This window comes from Calidris pugnax, unplaced genomic scaffold (genome assembly GCF_001431845.1).
Source record: "Calidris pugnax isolate Ruff unplaced genomic scaffold, ASM143184v1 scaffold316, whole genome shotgun sequence".
Lineage (NCBI taxonomy): Eukaryota > Metazoa > Chordata > Aves > Charadriiformes > Scolopacidae > Calidris > Calidris pugnax.
In genome coordinates, this window is record NW_015091194.1 from 887,140 (window position 1) to 906,169 (window position 19,030).

The 19,030-nt window shown below is 39.8% G+C and overlaps 1 protein-coding gene across 5 annotated transcripts in view; it reads left to right on the forward strand.

Annotated features, from left to right (window-relative positions):
* SOX5 (SRY-box 5) overlaps window positions 1–19,030 on the forward strand; it is a 673,706-nt gene that overhangs the window by 617,600 nt on the left and 37,076 nt on the right. For all 5 annotated transcript variants that reach the window (XM_014959575.1, XM_014959577.1, XM_014959574.1 and 2 more), the window contains one exon: window positions 16,420–16,597. In XM_014959575.1, the coding sequence (XP_014815061.1) occupies window positions 16,420–16,597 (178 nt within the window). The remainder of the gene's footprint in view (window positions 1–16,419; window positions 16,598–19,030) is intronic.

A 19,030-nucleotide genomic window follows, 5' to 3' on the forward strand; every position in this document is an offset into this window, starting at 1 on the left:
GTTAAATGATCCACAGCATTACCTTCATACTGAGAACCAAGTTATTACACCAGACACTATTAATCGAGGTCGTTCAACCTGAAGAAGAGAGAGCTCTGGGGAGACCTTATAGCAGCATTCTGGTATCTGAAGAGGGCCTACAGGAGAGATGGGGAGACACTCTTTATCAGGGAGTGCAGCCATCGAACAAGAGGTAATGGTTTTAAAGTGAAAGAGGGGAGATTTAGATTAGATCTCAGGTAGCCATTCTTTCTGTGAGGGTGGTGAGACACTGGAACAGGTTGCCCAGGGAAGTTGTGGCTGCCCCATTCCTGGAGGGGTTCAAGGCCAGGCTGGATGGGGCTTGGAGCAACCTGGTCTGGTGGGAGGTGTCCCTGCCCAGGGCAGGGGGGTTGGAACTCGATGATCTTTGAGGTCCCTTCCAACTCTAACCATTCTGTGATTCTATGATTACTTCCAGGAGGGAGCTATAAAGCCAGGTTCACTTACAGAATCCCTCCATTTTCAGGAGTGCTGGTACCAGAATTTTTGTTTCTGCTCTGCATCTTACTCCGTTACTTAGAAATACCTAAGCATTGACTTCTGCAGCATCTTTTTGATAGAACTGCCCACCTAGTTTCACTTGGAACAAAGAGCTTGAATGAGAAAGAGCAGCATTTTGCAAGAAGAAGTAGAGGAAGGGTCCCAAACAAGCAAACGGTATCACAAAGTCAAGGTTTTTGAATGCCACTAAGATAACTGTTGAGCTGATGTTGCCAGTTGGCCATGCAGCCCTAAGAACAGTAGTACAAGGAGAGCATGGAATCTGTAGCTGCATAATGAAATGGAGAAAAAATAGATTTTTCAAGTTACAGTGCTTTTTGTTGATAATCCTCACATTTGAGTGGGCTTGCTCTGTGGGGAGAGTCGGAAAATACTTAATCTTTCTGCTGAGGAAGGGGAACCAACCATGAGGAGAAATTTATTTATAAGTCCAGCTTGGGACATAGCATTTTTCACTGAGGGCTGCCAAATCTCACAGCACTGCAAAGGTGAAGGACCAATATTAGATCTAAGTTAAATATAGATAATAAACCAGCCAGTTATGCCAATATCAGGTTAATTTTTAGTTTCCTTCATAATATGAAATTCCTGTAAAGTAAAGGTCATCCTTTATACCAGAGATTTATTTTTTAGACTCCAGGCCATTAGACTCTCTAAATCAAGGAATGTGTTTATTCCAGAAGCACAGGCTTGTGCAAAATAGTAGTCCTGTAGCCATGTACCTATTTTGTGGATTAGCAGACAGCTTGACATGGAGTAGAGGACTCTCATTCTACCAGATTCTTCTAGAAGGGAGCCAGGTACTTCACTTCAGGAATTAAATCTTCTCTTTTGCAGCTTCAGCTTAAGTGTTTGGGTATTTTGTGGCATATGTTAATAATCAAAAGTGACGTGCATAGACTTTCTTGGCAGGGCTGTCTACTGGACAGCAATGGAGCCATCTTTTACCAAATGTAGAACTTTTCAACACAGAAAGTAAATTTCTGAGGTGTTTGAATAAAATTCCAATGTGATCCGCTTAGCAGCTTCCAGAAACTGCTTGCTTTGCCTGCAGAAGGATGGTTTGCTTCCATGTTACATGCTAGATTTGAAATTAGCTCTTCTTGAGACATTCAGGCAAGCAATTCAAACTAAGCATCAAACAAATATATCTTGCAGTAAGTATTCATGTATCAACAGCTGCATGATTATAACTTAACAAGGGAGCTCTACAAATGTTTTAATCTGAAATATTTTAATCTGTAATCCCTGATAGCTGTGTATAGCTGAGGAGAAGCAGCACTTAGGAGTGGAATAGAGAAGAAATCTATTTTATTTTCAAATTCAAAGAGACAGTTTCTTATAGGTTAGTATTAACTCTAGAGTTATATGAAGTGCTTGGCAAGTATCTCAACTGCAGTTTCGCAGAACTACGCGTTTGTTGTACAGAATACAGTGTGTTTAGTGTAAAATGAACTGGTGCAAAAGAGGGTTTCAGGGAAATTATGTGGAAATCATCACTTTTGTGTATATACTTCTTTGAAAGCAGCGTGGCTGCATCTTTCGATTTTATAATAGATAACATCCTTAAATTCCTAGCTCCTGGAGTCATGTGAATATGTGACAATCTTATTTAAACAAAAAGCTTCAGGCTGCCGTGGCTGAAACTTATAGATTGGTATAAATGTATCTCAAAGGCTTAGAAAGCAGCTAACAAAATGAATCTATGAGTTACTATTTTAATCACAGAAGACTTCATGTTGGCAATTCTGCTAAGGCATAAATATTTCTCAGCAGAATTCGACTTTTTACTACAGTATTTCCCAGTAGAAGTGCTTCAGTAGTAACCAGAGAGAACATTTGAGAGCATCCAAAGAACATCAGAGGCAGGCAAGCTGATCCAACAAACTATTTTGGGGTTTGATATAATTTGACAGGATTTAATACATGAAACCAGTACAAAACTTCGATTGCGATCATGATGGACTTCGCAGTGCTAGGTTAATGGTTGGACTTGATGATCTTAAAGGTCTTTTCCAACCTAAACGACTCTATGATTCTATGTGCCTTTATCCACTAATGCTGCCAGATGATGAATTCAAATATCTACTTTTAGTACTAATGAATAGTTTAGTTTCTGTTTGTTTCATTTCAGTTGCTAAATTTTTTCCCTGCTGCTTTTAAAGGAAGGTAAGGTAATGCCATGATCTCTGGAGGAAAAAAAAAAATTATTAAGAAAAAAGTCTTTGATAAAAGATTGCTCAGTAGTTGACATGCAGAGTGCGTAGAGGGGAAGACCTTGTCTCTAATGGGAACATTGAAGAAAGGGCTTTTCAATTTCCAGTCATGATGTTACGGAAAGAACAGAGTATTATGAGTATTTCATAAGTTATTAGTGTTTCTTAAACTTTTTTTTCGAGTGGATGTGCCAGCACCTGCTAGTAGGTTTAAAATAAGGGGCCATTTCAAAGAGCTCTGTGTGTATGGAGATGTAGCACATGGGTTTGTACAGGCTTTCAGCTGACATGCCAGGCAGTGACATGTCACGTCATGAATCAGCCACATCGTGTTACGTGATTTCAAGCTAACAGAACACAACAGGAGTTACATAGTGACAAACACAACCCAACATGACATATCCATAGGAAAATTGGCACAAAAAGCTTCTTAAAGTTGAGTTTCAGGGGTACATTTATTCGTCTCCAAAATGCTCCAGAGAAAACTATGAAGCAGTGTACCGGAAAAGGGAGTAATGTAGTGACAGAATTACTAAAGCCGCTTTAATTCAGTGTACAATTAGGAAGAAAACATATGTATGTAATTCTGGAGAGTATTTTTGTTGCATTGGGTTCTTGTGAATTTCTGTCTTTCCAAAGGTGGCTCTCTCAGGGCTGCAGTCACTCCAGGTCACTGATTATTTTTATCTTTAGCCATGCTAAGAGCTGTATAGACTTCAGGTTACAGCTGTAAGTTAATATATTTTGAATTTATCTGTTGGTTGCCTCAGTAAATCTTGAGTCCATCTAGTATAAAATCTGTTGTTTTTTCTGCTTTGCTTGCAGATCAGAATGACCTCTTATTTTCAATATTCTTAGTCTTCTCTAAAATTACCTTCTTTCCTTTTCCGGGTACTCCTATCCTAATTTCTGATGTCCACTGAAAATAGAGTCTGCAATTAAAACTCTGGCACAAATTCATTCATCTCTGTTTGCTTATTATTCTTCATAAATGTGTGGATAGCCTGTGCTTTCAGCATTCTCTATAAAAGGCACAGGCGTAATTTGGGGTCAGGCAAATTCAGCACATACAGTTTGGCTGAGAAATGTATGTCAAGTAGCATTTTATTCATGATACCAGAAGTTAAAATGGCGTCACGTTGACTGTTTGCCCACTACATTTCATGTCTGGATTTACAGTTCTTCATCTCACAGCCTTGGAAATACCAATTTCTCTACACAAAATGAGGCCTCCCAGTGAAGTGCAGCTCACAGGCAGAACAGTGTGGTGGAGGAGGAGATTCACTGCTCTACCAAACAGCTAAAGTTTATTGAGGCTAGTAGGTGAGGAAGACAACAGGCCCATCCTTTTGCCTACCCCAAGCTCAGAGGCCTGCAGAACAGAGCAGACCAGACTGAATAGACACTTCCTCCTCTGGCTTCATTTTCAAGTGAGTGCGATGCTCCAAAAGTGCCAGTGAAGCCTAGTTTCATTGGTGAAGTGTCACAATATTTGGGCTCTCACTGGAAATGTTAGAATACCTTTCTCCAGGGGATCGCCTGTTGTCTGTTAAAGTGTGGGTAAGCACTGGAGTCTTGTCCTGAGAGGAGAGGCCTAGAGAATTCCCCTCCCTACCCCATTGTCCCTCTACACACATGCTGTGGGACCTTTGAGGACTTCATCAAACCTGATGGAGATTGGCTGGTGTGCTCAAAATACCTTCAGAGATGAAGGCTGCCAGACATGCATACATGCACACACACAGACCTGATGTGCACACTCACGCACGTGCACGCACACAGGTGAATTTTGAGGCTAAAAATAATCTCACATTTGGACAACTCTCGGGGTTTTTACTGGCATGACATCTTAAATCTCAAATGGATGCAGTATGTCTTGCTACTGCTTTTCCTGCGCTGCTGTTCTCCAGCCCCAAATGATTACAGTTCAGGGCTGGGTGGAAGGATTCCCATGATAGTATCATTTGGGACTCACTTTGTAAATTGCTCTGGGCTCAAACAGAGCAAAATAATGCTATATAAATACATGTTATTACTGGCAAAGAGATAAAATTATCTTATGCTTACCAAGTATCCTAGTGTCTTGTCTTGATCATAATTAACTGGTGATATACACGTTGAGTCAGTGCTCTAGGATTTGTGCCCAGAATAAGTCACAAAAACATAGCAGCTTTAGTATGGGAGAAAAGGGTGAAGGGTTGGTTTTTTTCCCTCCCCTTTCCCTTCTGGATAAGATATAAAAACTGCCCAGAGCTGGCCCTGTTCAGAAATAGCGAATCAGCCTCTTGGAATATTTTTTTTAAGATGTCAGCTTCCCTCTCATATACTTCTGCGAAGACAAAGAATGTCTTAACGTCTGTATTGAAGTCATCATTAAAATAAAAGGAGATCTGTAGACATCAGCTATAAATCATCAAGAAATAGCTTGTGGGTAACCTTTGACACAATTGAACCTACTTGAAATGAGCTAGGGCTGGATTCATTGCCTTTAGTGAAGCCAGTAGGTGGACTAAAGGTCTCCTCTCTCTCTCCCTCTCTCTTTCCATCTCTTACAGTGTTAGCTTCTGGGAGGTGAATGTGTTCTGGCTGAGTGATGGAAATGCATTTGGATGTGTTCTTAAATAGACATTTGTTTTATGTCTGAAAAGAATAGGCCAATCTTAACTGCGTGATGCTGGGGCTATTTGAAAGGTATTTTTAAAGGCAGTTGTCTTCTTTCAGCTTTACAAAAACTATTTTAACCAATTGTTTAGGCTTGAGAAACAGCATGGAATATCTATTGTGCATGGGTGCATGCATGTTCTACAGAATTAACAGGAAAATGGTAGATAAAAATCTGCCTAATTTTACATAATAGATTTTTGGCATTCTTGTGATCTGACTTCAAATTCATGCTGAGTTTCTACAGTATAACAGAAATACTAGTTTGCAGTTGTTAATTTTAATTTCTGAGATGCTAGGTTTTAAAAGGAGCTGAAAGTGTTCGGCATCTCATGGGGACAAACTATGAGTCTTACTAATGAATCCAGCAATTAGTGGTTCATTGTGCCTGCCAGCAATTTGGCCCCAATACCGGTCCTGATGGTGATTTCATTTTTGCTAGTGGGAATCAGGAATAGGATCTGAAGTCTATTCACCAAGGGGGGCTGAATACTTCTTCAACACTGTTCTGCTTGTAAATCTGCATTCAGTACTGACAGCAGCAAATGAAAAAAAGAAACTACAATATATTTCGATTTTAATTATGATTATTAGGGTTGATTAATATGTTCATTAGGATAATTATATAATATCAATAGTACTTATTGAACCTAAGGGATTGTAAATGGTGGTGTCCCCATGCAGTTAGATAAACATATATATGATGTATGCCCAGTTTTCATAAAAGAAACCCTTTTCATGTGTATTTTCTCTGATTTTGTATGTAGAGAATTGAGGCAAAAGAGGTGGCCCTTTACTTTCTGTAGCTATTTGCGCTGGTGCAAAACACTGAAAATTTTTTTTGCTAATACTGAGTTCACAGAGACAGTTTGTTGGAAAGTCAGGAACTGAACACGAGCAATCAGCAATAGAAAGGGCACGACTGTGGCATAGGAGAAGGAACGACCCTTTCCAACAGGTGTACGCTCAAGTAGTTGACCTCATGGATGTGAATATGGATGGGGTATAAATATTAAACAAATTCTTCTTCTTTGAGTGCAATACTCAATGATGGAGCATGTGTTCACTTTGAACATTCCCTACAGTACATTAAACTTCCTCCAGTTTCTGGAACTGCTGATTAGATTTCATTTAACTGCTAAAAGGAGGTGAAATGAAAAAACACCAAGTAAGACAGACTTGCAGAATCATTTTGATTTTAGTGATCTAGGATGTTGTTAATAGCACGCAAGCATTAAAGACAGATGAGTTTTGTGTTGATGGTTTCCCTTTGAAAAGCTATTACTTGGAAAAACAAATTTTCAGGCAGGTCATATCTACAGTTACAAAACATATTTTGACATTTTTCTTACAGTTGTACATATGTATAAATAAAAGCAGCGCGTGTTATCTTTGCACCACTTATTTGTAGTGCGGCATACATTGCTGCCTCTCTGAGTGAAAAATCTACCTAGACTACATAGAGATACCCAAAGTCAAAGAAAGCACAGGTGGTTTTTGAAAAGGAGTTTCTTAGCCCACTGCCAGTTGTCCAAGCTGTTTGAATTCTCTTTTCTTTCAAGGTCTTTTGACTTTTTTCTTCTAAAGTTTTCAACAGCTGGGGGTTTTTTTGCTTTTATTTTGTCTTTTTTCCTCCCTGAATCTTAGACTCCATGCAGCATCTTTGCTTCTCCTGCCTGACCACAGCAGGAGGAGGGGTCTGTTGCTAAATTGTTTTGATACGGTACGCTTTGGTCTGTATTCTTTTTGAAATTAATTCCTTTTGCAGGTGTGGGGTTAGAGGTGGTGGTGTGCTCCCAGCGAAGGTGTCATCCACCACAGAGAGGAGGTGGGAGGCTTTGATCAGTGTGGCTTCTGTTTTCTTGTTGTTCATTTAAAATGTACCAGTTTGTAATGCTGTTTGGCTTTGCAGGTCCTTGTTTTATTTCCTTCCAAGTCCTTCCCCGTCCTTTCAGGTTTTGTTGTTTTCATTGCTGTTCATTCTGCTTAACATTTACTGGGGATTAGTCGTCGGAAGGTGGTGACTCCAAGTTCAATTTAAGCAACAAACAAAATCCAATCTAATGTCTATTTCCATTTTTTAAACAGCCTTGTTATGGGTGGGAGAGTGCCACCACATGCTTAGACTTCTGGGTTTTATTTGGGACAGAATTATGTAGCAAGAATTCAAAAAAATAATCTAACTAAGAACCAAGCATGGGCCACTCCGGGTTCTACCCAGCACAATTCAGGAATACGTACCACTGTCTGACAGCTTTCTGCTTTTTCTTGCAACTTCTTTTGAAGCAGCTGGACATTTTGGGAGGTTCAGTACAGTATCCAAAAAAACCCCAAAACATTGGTCTGAGTAAGAGTGGCATTTGCTCGTCTCTTCCTTATGAGTCAGCTGTTTACTCACTGCGGGAGATTAGGCAAATCATTTGGCCACTTTGTGCCTTGTTCTTCCCATTTGTAAAATAAGGCAAAAGCTGTCAGAGTAATTATGAGCTTTAATTAATTAATTAATATTCCTGTGGTTGACTGAAGAAGTGATTTTTTTTCCATCTTGCACTTTACTGCCCGCCACGTAGTTCAGTGGGGGCAGTTTGGAAGAAGGAAGAATCTTTTCCCCTCCTGTCCCCCACAATTTTGTGATCCTCTCTAATGATTTTTACCTCTTGTAAAGGAACTTGCTGGTTAAAAGCGTGAAAAATCAGTTGTTGTCTTCCCCTGAAGATTTGCTGTATCTGAGTCAATCCCTGCTGACCTGTGCCTAAGTCACTCTTCCTGCTTAGCAGCCGACTTGAGCCTTCTTAGAGAAGTGCTTCATTAATAGCATTATAGCAAATAAATAGGTACAGCAGTGATGTGAGAAATACAGCTGAACAATAATTATTAGAAGGAAAAAGCTAACAACAGGACCCAAGTTTGGCATGAAGTATGGACCAGCGCTGGCTCATGTTGTATCTTTATTCAGCACAGACCCTTCTCATTTCAGGCCAAACCTGGCAGGATTTGCTCAGAACAAGCTTTGCTCAAGGTTGGTTTTTTTTTTGTAAATGAGGCTACTGAGTTAAATTTTCACTCACTCAGAGATGCAGAATGAGAAGGAGCTTTTTCATTATGAGGTGTAAGCAAATGCTAAAAGCTCTTTGTTCCTGCAATTTTGCTTCATGCTGTACTGAAAATCCACACACTGGGTCCTAAGCAGTGCGGTGAGCAGCTCTCACTTCTGCTTATTTTGGTCTAACAGAAGAGCAAACAGGAGAAAAATGGTAAATATGAGTAAGTCAATCACTTTTGCGTGGATGAAAACGAATGTTTGAAGTTTGGATCTGAGTTGGGACAAGCATCCATAAGTCATCAGGTTTCCCTAGAGGTTGATGTGTGACTGAAAACTCATGATCCAGAAAAAATAGCCTAGAAATCTCAAATCACCTGCTTCCATCAAACACATTGTGCTATTTGTCTGTGGAGATTACCAGGAGACTTCACAAGGATGGTGGGCGTTTTGGCAATCCAAAGCCCAGCCAGAAGCTGCAAGTATGGTTTGGAGGATGCCTCTCTCCGGATTTTAGAGGCTAAATGAATGAATTTTGAGTAAACAAATACCAGTCTGCTCATTTTGCTAAGCTCCGTGCCCTGGTGTATTCTGTTGGCCAAACAGCCTGCCCTGAGCTCCACAGGAACCCAAAGGGCTCAGTCCCAGTGCAGCACTTGTCTTTCCTGAAGACTTTTAAATAGTTGCTTTTAGGCTTCTGTGTGCAGAGATTCTGCTAACAAAAATTAAGACCTTTGCCCCAGGACATCGTTGGATGTAGACTTTGAGGAGGAGTTACGTAGCTCTCTCCACCGACACTGCTTTTAGGCTGCCCTGCAGAGGAAACAGCCCACACTCTTCCATGTCTGAGCTAGCTGGAGGACTGAAATGATCCTAGGCTTGTTTGGCATTTGGTCCTCTGTTATTTCAGCATCTGTATTCTGTGGCTCTTAGAATAGGCCCATACTACAGAGTAAGCAATGTGCATCGGATGAAAAGGCTGTAGGGAGGAGGGGAGGGCATCTAATTCCTGGGGCCTTCCATGTTTATAGACAGGTCATTTTGCATGCCCCTCTTTTGTTCTTCCTGTATCTGTTTGTGAATCCTGCGTACAAGTTGGGGAAACAGCAGTGCTAAATACAAAGGGAAAACCACCCAGCAGCTCTCTTATTTTACTGTGACAACATGTGGACTAGACAAAATCAAAGCTTGGGGTTTCCAGGGCAGCAAATTAGTGTTTGTAACTGCAGACTTCTTTTCTGGCAGCTAGGCTTCCTGTAAAGAAAAATGAAAGGGGAAGATGTTAGGGATCTTTCTGAGAGGACAAAGTCCCCAGAGAATATCCTCACTGAGAGCCCTTAGCATTGTGAAAAAAGGACTGGGAAAAAATCTTGTCTGTCCCTGGTGCTACAGAACAGATTACGTTGGTGTGCTCATACACCACTTTTCCCCATGAACAGGAATGGAAACTGTGCAAGAATAGTCCTGGTTTATAAATCAGCATTTGAAAATAGCTTATTCTTTGAGTATTCCCCTAAAGAAGCAGATGAGGTAAATATACGGCAGCTCAGTTCCACACCTCCCCCCTTTGTTTTGAGCCCCATGAATAAGAGTATTTGGGTACTATCAAGTAAAGACTGAAGTACTAACTTTGGCTGGGTAATGCACTGAGTCCAAAAAGTGTCTGCCTTCCGAGAGCAACGTATTCAGGAAAAGATACTCAGCAAAGCAACAGCATAAGAAAAAGCCAATAACCTGCTCTAGGTATAGACAGAAATCCAGGCTGAGATGTTTCTGCAGCTATTGCAGAAAGAAAACTCTGTGTGGTTTGCAGGATCAGAAAGAAAGAAGAGAGTTCTTCCTGATACTTGCCCTCTGTCTTGTCTTTGTGCCTTTTCTTTTCCTTTCTGACAAGAGTCCAGTTGTACCTTCTGCTTTTGGCACTGAAACTCATGGGCAAGAGTAGGATGAAGTGACTTCTCTGAACATGAAGAATAATTTTACTGTGTTCATTATCATATCATAACTAAGATGCCTGTTTATATGTTTCCATCTCTTTTTCTATATAAGAGAAATTTCTACCTTTGCAGGAAGGGACACATTATTCTTAATCAAAACTTGAGAATGTGGCAGGAGGAGGTACAGCTGCAGATGAGCATTATCTAATTCACCCATCCTGTCATGTGAACATCCCTGCTTAATTTAATACAATTATTTCATCAGTGAGGATAATATCAGCAGCATGATTCATTTATACAACATGTTTCACAACTGCCTTTACCTCTCGGCTTCTTATTATCACTACTGATAATTTCGCCATGAGTGGCTTCAGAGGAAGGGGAGGGGATGTGGAGAAAGCTGCTGGTATCTTTGTGTGAGTGTGTGGACAACTGTAGTCTTGAGGGACAGTGATGCCAAAGGATTTTCTTTGTATATATGCTGTTCCATATGCTGTTTTGATACATATTTTGGTCAGACATTTCTGGGTAAGCGTGAGACTGAATGGATAAGCCACTGACTGGCTGCATTGTTCAGTGGGCAACAATAGCATCATTGTCTTCTGCCCCAGACATGCCAGTAAGTGCTCCATATTTTGCATTTCTGATGAAATAAAGATCTCCATGAAACAGAACCAATGTGGGGGAATGAGGCTTTGTTTCTGGGGAGTTGGCAGAGGCATTCTTTCAGAAACCCCCTCTCCAGCTTCTTATTTCTAACTCGTTTGGCTGTAATTTGTACTGTCAAGGTCATTTAAATAGGCAGCAAGATGTGGCAAATGTGTTCCCAGAGGTCATGAAAAGCCTCTTTAGTAGAGCATGCTCGGCTGTGCTTATGCCAGGTCATTTAAACACGTTTGTATTGCCAGTCAGATGATGCACAGAGTAGTTCATGATTTTGTAACAAACTGTGCAACCTGGACCTTCAGTGTGTGCCACTGAAATATGTGAAAAGAAGTGAGATTATGATATCTAAATGGGTCATTCTGGGGTATTCCCCACCACCCCCATCTTTTTCTTTCTTTGAGATTGGTTCATTCATCTGGGCTATCAGTCTCTTATTCAGCTCTTGGTGTTGCAATAGTGCCATTTTTAATAGACGGTTTAGAGAGATTCTCAAAATCGGATTTTATTCCCTTCTTTTTCCAAATCCATTCTCCATAGAGATAAATTTACCTTTTATTTTAGGAGGAAGTAAATAAGAGACAGCGCGATTGAAAGATTAGGAAAGACACCATTTCAGCCAACTATTTGCAACATAGGTGACTGCAAGTGAGAATTCCTGGGTCTGTCTGAAACTCTGCCACTACATTACTGTATGACTGTGACCAAATCCTTTCCTTTTCTTACTCTTTATTTTTACCTCCCATATTAATAAGCACTTTGTGTTTACCGAGCATTTTACCTTTTCATAGGACCATACAAACCGTATAAAAGCAGTGTGATGCACACTCCACTTACCAGCAGTATTTCTGTTTAAATGTTGTGTGTCAGGCACTTATATTTGGAGATTTCCAACATCCGATGCTTAAATCCGAAAGCTCAAAGTTATACAAATCTAGTTTGAGTAAAGCTACAAAATACAGCTCTTGAATATTTGGTTTACCCTCCAAATTCTGGTGTAGATGAAGGGTTCTTCTTTCTTCCCTTCTATGTTTAGAGATCAGCTGGGAAAAAAGTCTAGAGCAAGTTAAGCATTTTAAGTTCCCCGAGCTCCAAAGTTTTGATTAATGACAGTCTTCCAATCCTGGGAAGCAAACCACCAGCTCTCCCTAAACCAGTGGCTCTTCTGACACTGCTGTGAGACAGGGGATGGGAACCTCTTTACCAATACTTTGCTCTTGCTGTGGGTACTTCATTTTTTTAGCCCTCCTGCGTGTGTTTTCGCTTATGCTTTATTCACTACATTTTGTGTGTGTGTTTTGTTTTGTCAGACAGATGTGCTACTTTAAAGGAAACATTTCATAACCCTTGATCAAAATCGTATTTTACTTTCATCACATCTGTGTTTATATTATTACAAGCCTTTTGGGTCTTAACATCCTCTGGTCTAAGCATTAATCGTTTTGGCTGATACATAAATAAATGTTTGACTTTGTTTAACTCTTTAAAAATACTGACTTGAAAAAAAAAAAAGCAGCTTATCAATGGCATCTTAGAATAACTGCATGTTAAAAAAGGCAGGGACCAATCAATACTGAGTTTTCTCTAATAAAAACTAAGTACAGAGTGTAGGTCTAGCTTCTGTGATCCCACTGTATAAAATAGAATCTCCTGGCTGTTGAAAGACACCGTCTACCTGGAGTGAACGTGCTACATCTGTGCTTTTCTCTTCATTACTCGTGTTTGCCCTAACTGTCATGCTGCAGTTATACAGAGCCTTATATATCTGAGAGTTGAAGCCTGCTAATCTAGAATATGACAGAATGTCAGCTGGGAGATTTTAAAGGTTAAAAATAAAGGTAGGCCAACACCTGATTCTTCTCGTGGTTCCAGGGACGCGATCAATAATGAAGGCAGTCCAGTGCTTGATTTAAACTGCAAGAGCAGAGAATTTTGAATTTATATCTGCAAATAGGAAAAAGAGTAAAATGCCTCACTGAGTATAGGAGTGAAGATCCCAACAGTCATCTTCACACTTAACACAATTGTATATTATTACCTGTCTCCCAGATATTTTTTAGACTCCCGTGGAATAAATCAGTGTAGTTCCACTGTGGTAAAGGAAATTACTTAAATTATTATCAACTCATGATCCAACATGGGATTTCTAAACTCTCTGACTGATTTTTTAATGTATTTGGCTTCCAGTGAGGATTTGAGAAAGCTCTTTGAAATAACAGAAGTAAAAATGTTGTGAGACCGAACAGTGAAGTAATATCATTTTCTAAATATATATAATAGCTGAAAATTGTTTAGTTATCCTCCTTTATGAGAACCAAGCTTCCCTGACCTCCGATTAATTTACCATTAGCCTGAACACACAATGAAAGTGAATGAAGGGGCAATTTGGAATGACATTTATCAGCTCTGGAACTGTCGACTTCTATTATTTCCACAAGGCCTTATACTTCTTGGCTCTAGAGAAGGCTGTGCTGACTTGAATGAAGAAAAGCATTCTTACCACCAAGAATAGTTACAGTGCAGACAGCTTCACTGCTGGATGCCTACGATGGAAAAAATACACCTCCCCCGTTTCTAACTTGCATTAAATGAGACCAAACCCACTGTTCTCTAGTGGACTTGCACAAGACCTTGCCCTCAGACCGGGCTAAAAAGGGGGAACAAAAGGACTGAGGAAAGGGAGAAGGAGTGAGAGAAGGGAAGGAAGTAAACTTTATAGGGACAGGATGGCGGAGGGATTGAGTCAAAAGGACGAGACTGAAAAAAAACCTCTCAGCAGGAGGGTGCAGGTTGGAATCCAAGCTGACTTCGGATGGGAGCAAGAGCCATTCCCATCAGGGACTGGTTGCTGCTCCCTATGAACTGGGGTGCTGCTCTTGGTCAGATTTCCAGTGGCCAGAATACACACTGCAGCTTTTGCTCCGATATCTGGAACTAATCAGCCCCTTTTGTTGAGGCTTACAACAGAGGTCAAGAGTTGAATATACATGGAAACCAACCCCCGCCTTGGATTGAATCGAAACAAGAACGTGGGCAGGTTTGCATTGCTTCTGGTACTGTCTCGTCGAAATAGATGACTTTGCTGTTCAGGGATCCTTGTCTGGCACAGGCTCGCTGTGTTTGGTTGGTTCGTTGGCTGGTTTGTACATTTTTATGCAACTCAATCAGTACTGATTTTACAACATGATAGTTGCACTGTTGTGAGACTTTTTTTTTTCTTTTAAGTTGAAATCAGTGGAACAGCAGAGCAAGTTCACTTCCATTTGGCTAGTGGGTTAATCTATTTTATTCTAATATAGGCGGATTTGTATTTCTGTAAAGTAGTGAATACCTTCTGAAAATGTCAAATGCTGGTTGAACTGGATGACATTTTAACCCCAAGGCTTAAGTCTTCTAAAAGACTAACAGAACTCTGCTATCTAGGTGCCTAAGTCACTTCTGAGAATACAGAATATGGGCTCCTAAGTCAATTTTATGCGTTGATATTTTTTTCCCCTTTATTTTATGCACAAGTTGTATCTAGGATGGCTTAAATACCACTTTAAGGATGACAGATTTGTCCACGATGTCATCGATACATAGTTAAGTGATACACTCTGGACTACTGATCTTATTCATATTGTTTGACAACAGCCAAAGCATAAGGAAAGGGAAATTTTTACATGGAAAAGGTTATTAAGCATTGGAATGGGCTGCCCAGGGAAGTGGTTGAGGCACCACCCCTGGAGGTGTTTAAAAGATGGGTAGACCCAGTGCTTAGAGACATGGTTTAGTGATGGTTTTTATCAGAGTTAGGTTGATGGTTGGACTAGATGATCTGAAAGGTCCCTTCCAACCCAGACAATTCTATGATTCTATGATTCTATGATATGTTTGTCTGCTAAGCTTTAATTTATTTTTAGCTGTAACTATTACAAAAGTGTAGAAATAATCAAATAAAAGTGCTTTGCTCAGAGCTCGCTTCTTTAAGGTAATGGAAAAGTTATATGACAGTGCTTTGCAGAATTGTCTTGTGTTTGGAGATGTACATCTATATCATACTTCCACAAGCGATAGGCAACTATAAAATTCCTTCTTTACTGCAGTCCACCACCCCCTGTGGAAAAGAATCAGTATTATATGATAGTAGTTACAGATACCTTAGTGGTAACAGTAAAACACTCAAACATTATGAGTCTAATTCCAGTCAGTTTTGTGTTGCTGTAAGTCAGGAATAATTCTATAACTGTGACTCTACTTATAACTTGGGGAGATCAGAATCGGCTTCTTGAGCCCAACCCCAGTTGTGTGGTGTAACAGTTCCAGTAGCTAGAGGATGGCTTTCCTAAGTCACAGTGTGAGAGGAAAGCTAAGCTAATATGTGATGGTTGGGTCTAATACCATACCCATTAGTTATGGTTATTAAAAAGTCAGTTAAAATCACTTCCAAAATATCCCCCTTGATGAAAAGCTATTTCTCCCTTCCGTGTTGATTTTTTTCCCCTCTTATTGTATTTTATGTTGGTCAAACAAAAATACATGACCTAGAATTTTAATGTGTTTTATAGCACTGTCTGTTACTCTGTGTAATCAAGCTAGGTTTAGGAATTATTCCAGTTACCCTGCAAAAAATGTCACCCAATTTTACTACTTTCACATAATAAGAATGACTGAAATCTTAAAGTCAGAATCTCCACAGAATATGAAAAAAAAATCTAGAGACTTATGCAGAATTATCCAGGCTATTGTTTCAAATTTTGTGGAAAGAAAGGGCAGGTTCTTCCTGCTCTCTTGTTGTTGTGAAAGAGTAGTATATATTTCCTTTGACATTTTTGTGCTTGCAATTCTAAGCATGGGAAGTTCAGAAGAAAGCACAAATTAAATAAACAAAACAAAAAACAAACAACCAAACCCACCCTCCCACCCCCAATAAAATGAAAACCCATTCATTCAAACACGTTTGCCCAATTTGGGTCGCGGTGGTTGAATTTTAAGTGAAAATTCTCTTCAGTTCTTTTTTAATTTATCCCCATCAAGTTTAAAATAAAGTAACAATAAAATGTAAGTGTAAAAGTGCTCTTTATTTTCATCATAGAAGGGTATATTTTGTTGCTGTGAACCGTTTCTTCAGAGGCAGTTCTTACATACAAAGTACAAATGGAGGATGTTCTCTGATCATGTCATGCTAATTTTCCAGTTTATCAGTCATCTCAGTTCGAAACTGGAATGACAAGATGGTATCACATTTGATCTTAATATATATCATACAACCTTTCCAGTTTAGAAGTTCATATGAGCTGAAAACAACTGTCTTTGCTTGGATGGTGTTGTGCCAACAGCAGTTTTATAATAATGTTATTTTCTCTTCTGCTTCTTGTAGGATGAAGTAGCCCAGCCTCTGAACCTTTCAGCCAAGCCCAAGACATCTGATGGCAAGTCTCCCACATCACCCACCTCTCCTCATATGCCAACTCTGAGAATAAATAGTGGGACCAGTTCACTAAAATCCTCTGTGCCAGCAACATTAGCTAGTCCTTCGGCCAGGGCTAACACAATAGGTAAGCTCAGTTTCATTTGTCCTTCCCCATAACAATTAATAGGTGGTATCAGCAAATGTCCTTCCTCAAAACAATTAATAGGTGGTATCAGTAAATGTCCTTTCCCATAACAATTATTAGGTGTTATCAGCAAATGGGCATTTATCAGCCAGTTGCCAGTCTGTGAGCTGTCACGGGTTGACCATAATACTACATTTGTTGATGGCAGTGAAGAAAGTCCCGGAATCTTATGACTTTAGGAGGAGTATGTTGACTTTTACAGACTTGGAAAACAAAAGCCTGTGTTAATTCAGATACTGCTTTATCAATAACAGCTAATAAATTCACTTTGTTTAGTGGCACACATTAAAGACAGTGACCTGTCTAGTGGTGAGCATCAAGGACACATGATATTCTACTATGCCATCTGAATGTAGAAACTTAAAAAAAAAAATCCCTTTCACGTAAAAGTCTACATATGCAAATACATCTTTGCAAAATTACAGGTTTAATCCTTATTCCGCTAAAAAGCTGCATGGAGCATTAGTTTACCTTGGTCTAATAAGCAACACAATCACCAGATTCATTCAAAAAACCAAATTTAATGCTGCATCTTGCAAAAGGTCTTGACTGACTGTTTTTAACATTGTTCCAAAAAATAGTGTTAATTGTTCCTCCCGTCAAAATTACCTCTTTGCCTAAAGACCATCTAAATAATAACAGTCCTGGTGGTGATTTTACAAGTCTGATGCGTTAAAGGGACTGTTGTTTGTGTGTGTAAGTAAAATGTGTACACACCCCATTCTTCATCCTTCTAACCGAAACATTTTATTCCATGAAGTGGTTGAGGAAAACCTGAGTTAAGATTTCAGGATGTAAATCAAGCTCTCTTTGGCAAATTAAGTGAGGTAGGTTGTTGTACCTTTGCTACCGCTGTTGCTGCTAAAACATCTGCTGCTGGCCACTTTCAGAGATGGCACAAACAAAAGAAAACACACATCAAACACATCAGAAGCTGTTTCTGTGGTATCTTAGTGCGATGTAGTAAAAATTTCTTGTGTCTCTATGGGTCTCTCCCAGATCTCTGCAGTCCATATTCTACCCACGTAGATACCAGGAAGACCCATAGTTATGTCCAAAGATAAAACAGATTTAGCTCCCACTGTATTACCTTCCCACTGTGCATACATTCATTATTGTTAATGTTGATGAGTTACATATATCAGAGAATATGCTCCTACATCCTATAGAAAAGAAAATAATTTTATTTGGTATGACGTGTTGCAATTGTATAAATATTGTGTAAATATCACACTGTTAATTGCATATGTATTATTATTAGCCCTACATTGTTTAACTTTGGTAGGTCCTAATGTATTTCATCTTTAATTTGCTTGGCTCTACTGCTCTCCATGTACAATGCATTGAGTTTTCTCACATGAAATTTTTTGTCCTCAATAGACTGAGCTTCACATGTAGATGTGGAGTTAAGCATCTGACCTGCATCTCAGTGGCAGGACGTCTCTTGTTCTCTCCTCTCCAATCTTCTTTCCCTACACACCTGATATTTTTCATAGGTTTGAGACCCCTGCAATTTACTTCTTTTAACAAAATGCAGATTTTGAAATGCTGTACCTGTAGTGAGTGATAATGTAATTGGATAAAAGCTGTGAGGATGAATGGAGCTTTAAAGGTCACTCTTGTAGGAAGAATTAATGTGTTATACCATTAATAAACCATGGAAAACTGTGGAGAAAAAGATAACATACTTAAGTTATTGTTAATGACATAGAGTTCACTGCTGTATATCTCTCAGCTACAAATATAGAAAGTGACTTTTTGAGGTTGCTGAGCAGTATCACTGTGCCTACTGTATATATAAGATAAGCAGTCTTCAACTGTGGTGCAGGAGCTGGACAGACAGAGCCTACTTCTAACAAAGGTCTATCTTTTAATGGAGGACTAGAAGAATGAAAGGCTTGTGAACACCCTGCGGATTTTTCCTGCCAACTGCTAGGTCAGAACCAACCAAAGTTAGAGCAAGTAAAACTCATTACCGTGGCGAAACCGTCTGGTTATCTTAAAAAAAGCCAGCATGCAGTTTCAAGGCACCATCCAGTAGAGGCTACGCCACAAAAAATGTTGATATCATTTTAAGGAAAGGGACTAAGGTCCCTAAAAACGGTAGAGAAACTGGGTTACTTTTTTTATCTTGAGAGGTGAATCCCTCAACAAAAAGTCACTGGGAAACATGCCGTCGTTTGCCAGGAAGCTCCTTCCACCGTTGGGATGACGGGAGCTGTCAAGGCAAGACGCAAGTTGTCAGTCCTAGGTGTGCACAGCCCACCTCGCGGGGATGTGGCTGAGCTGTCTCTTTGCACTGCCACTAACTTCGAGTTAAAACCGTTCTCTGAAAGCCCTTCTTGGGGCTGCTTGGCTCCCGTGGGGTGGAGA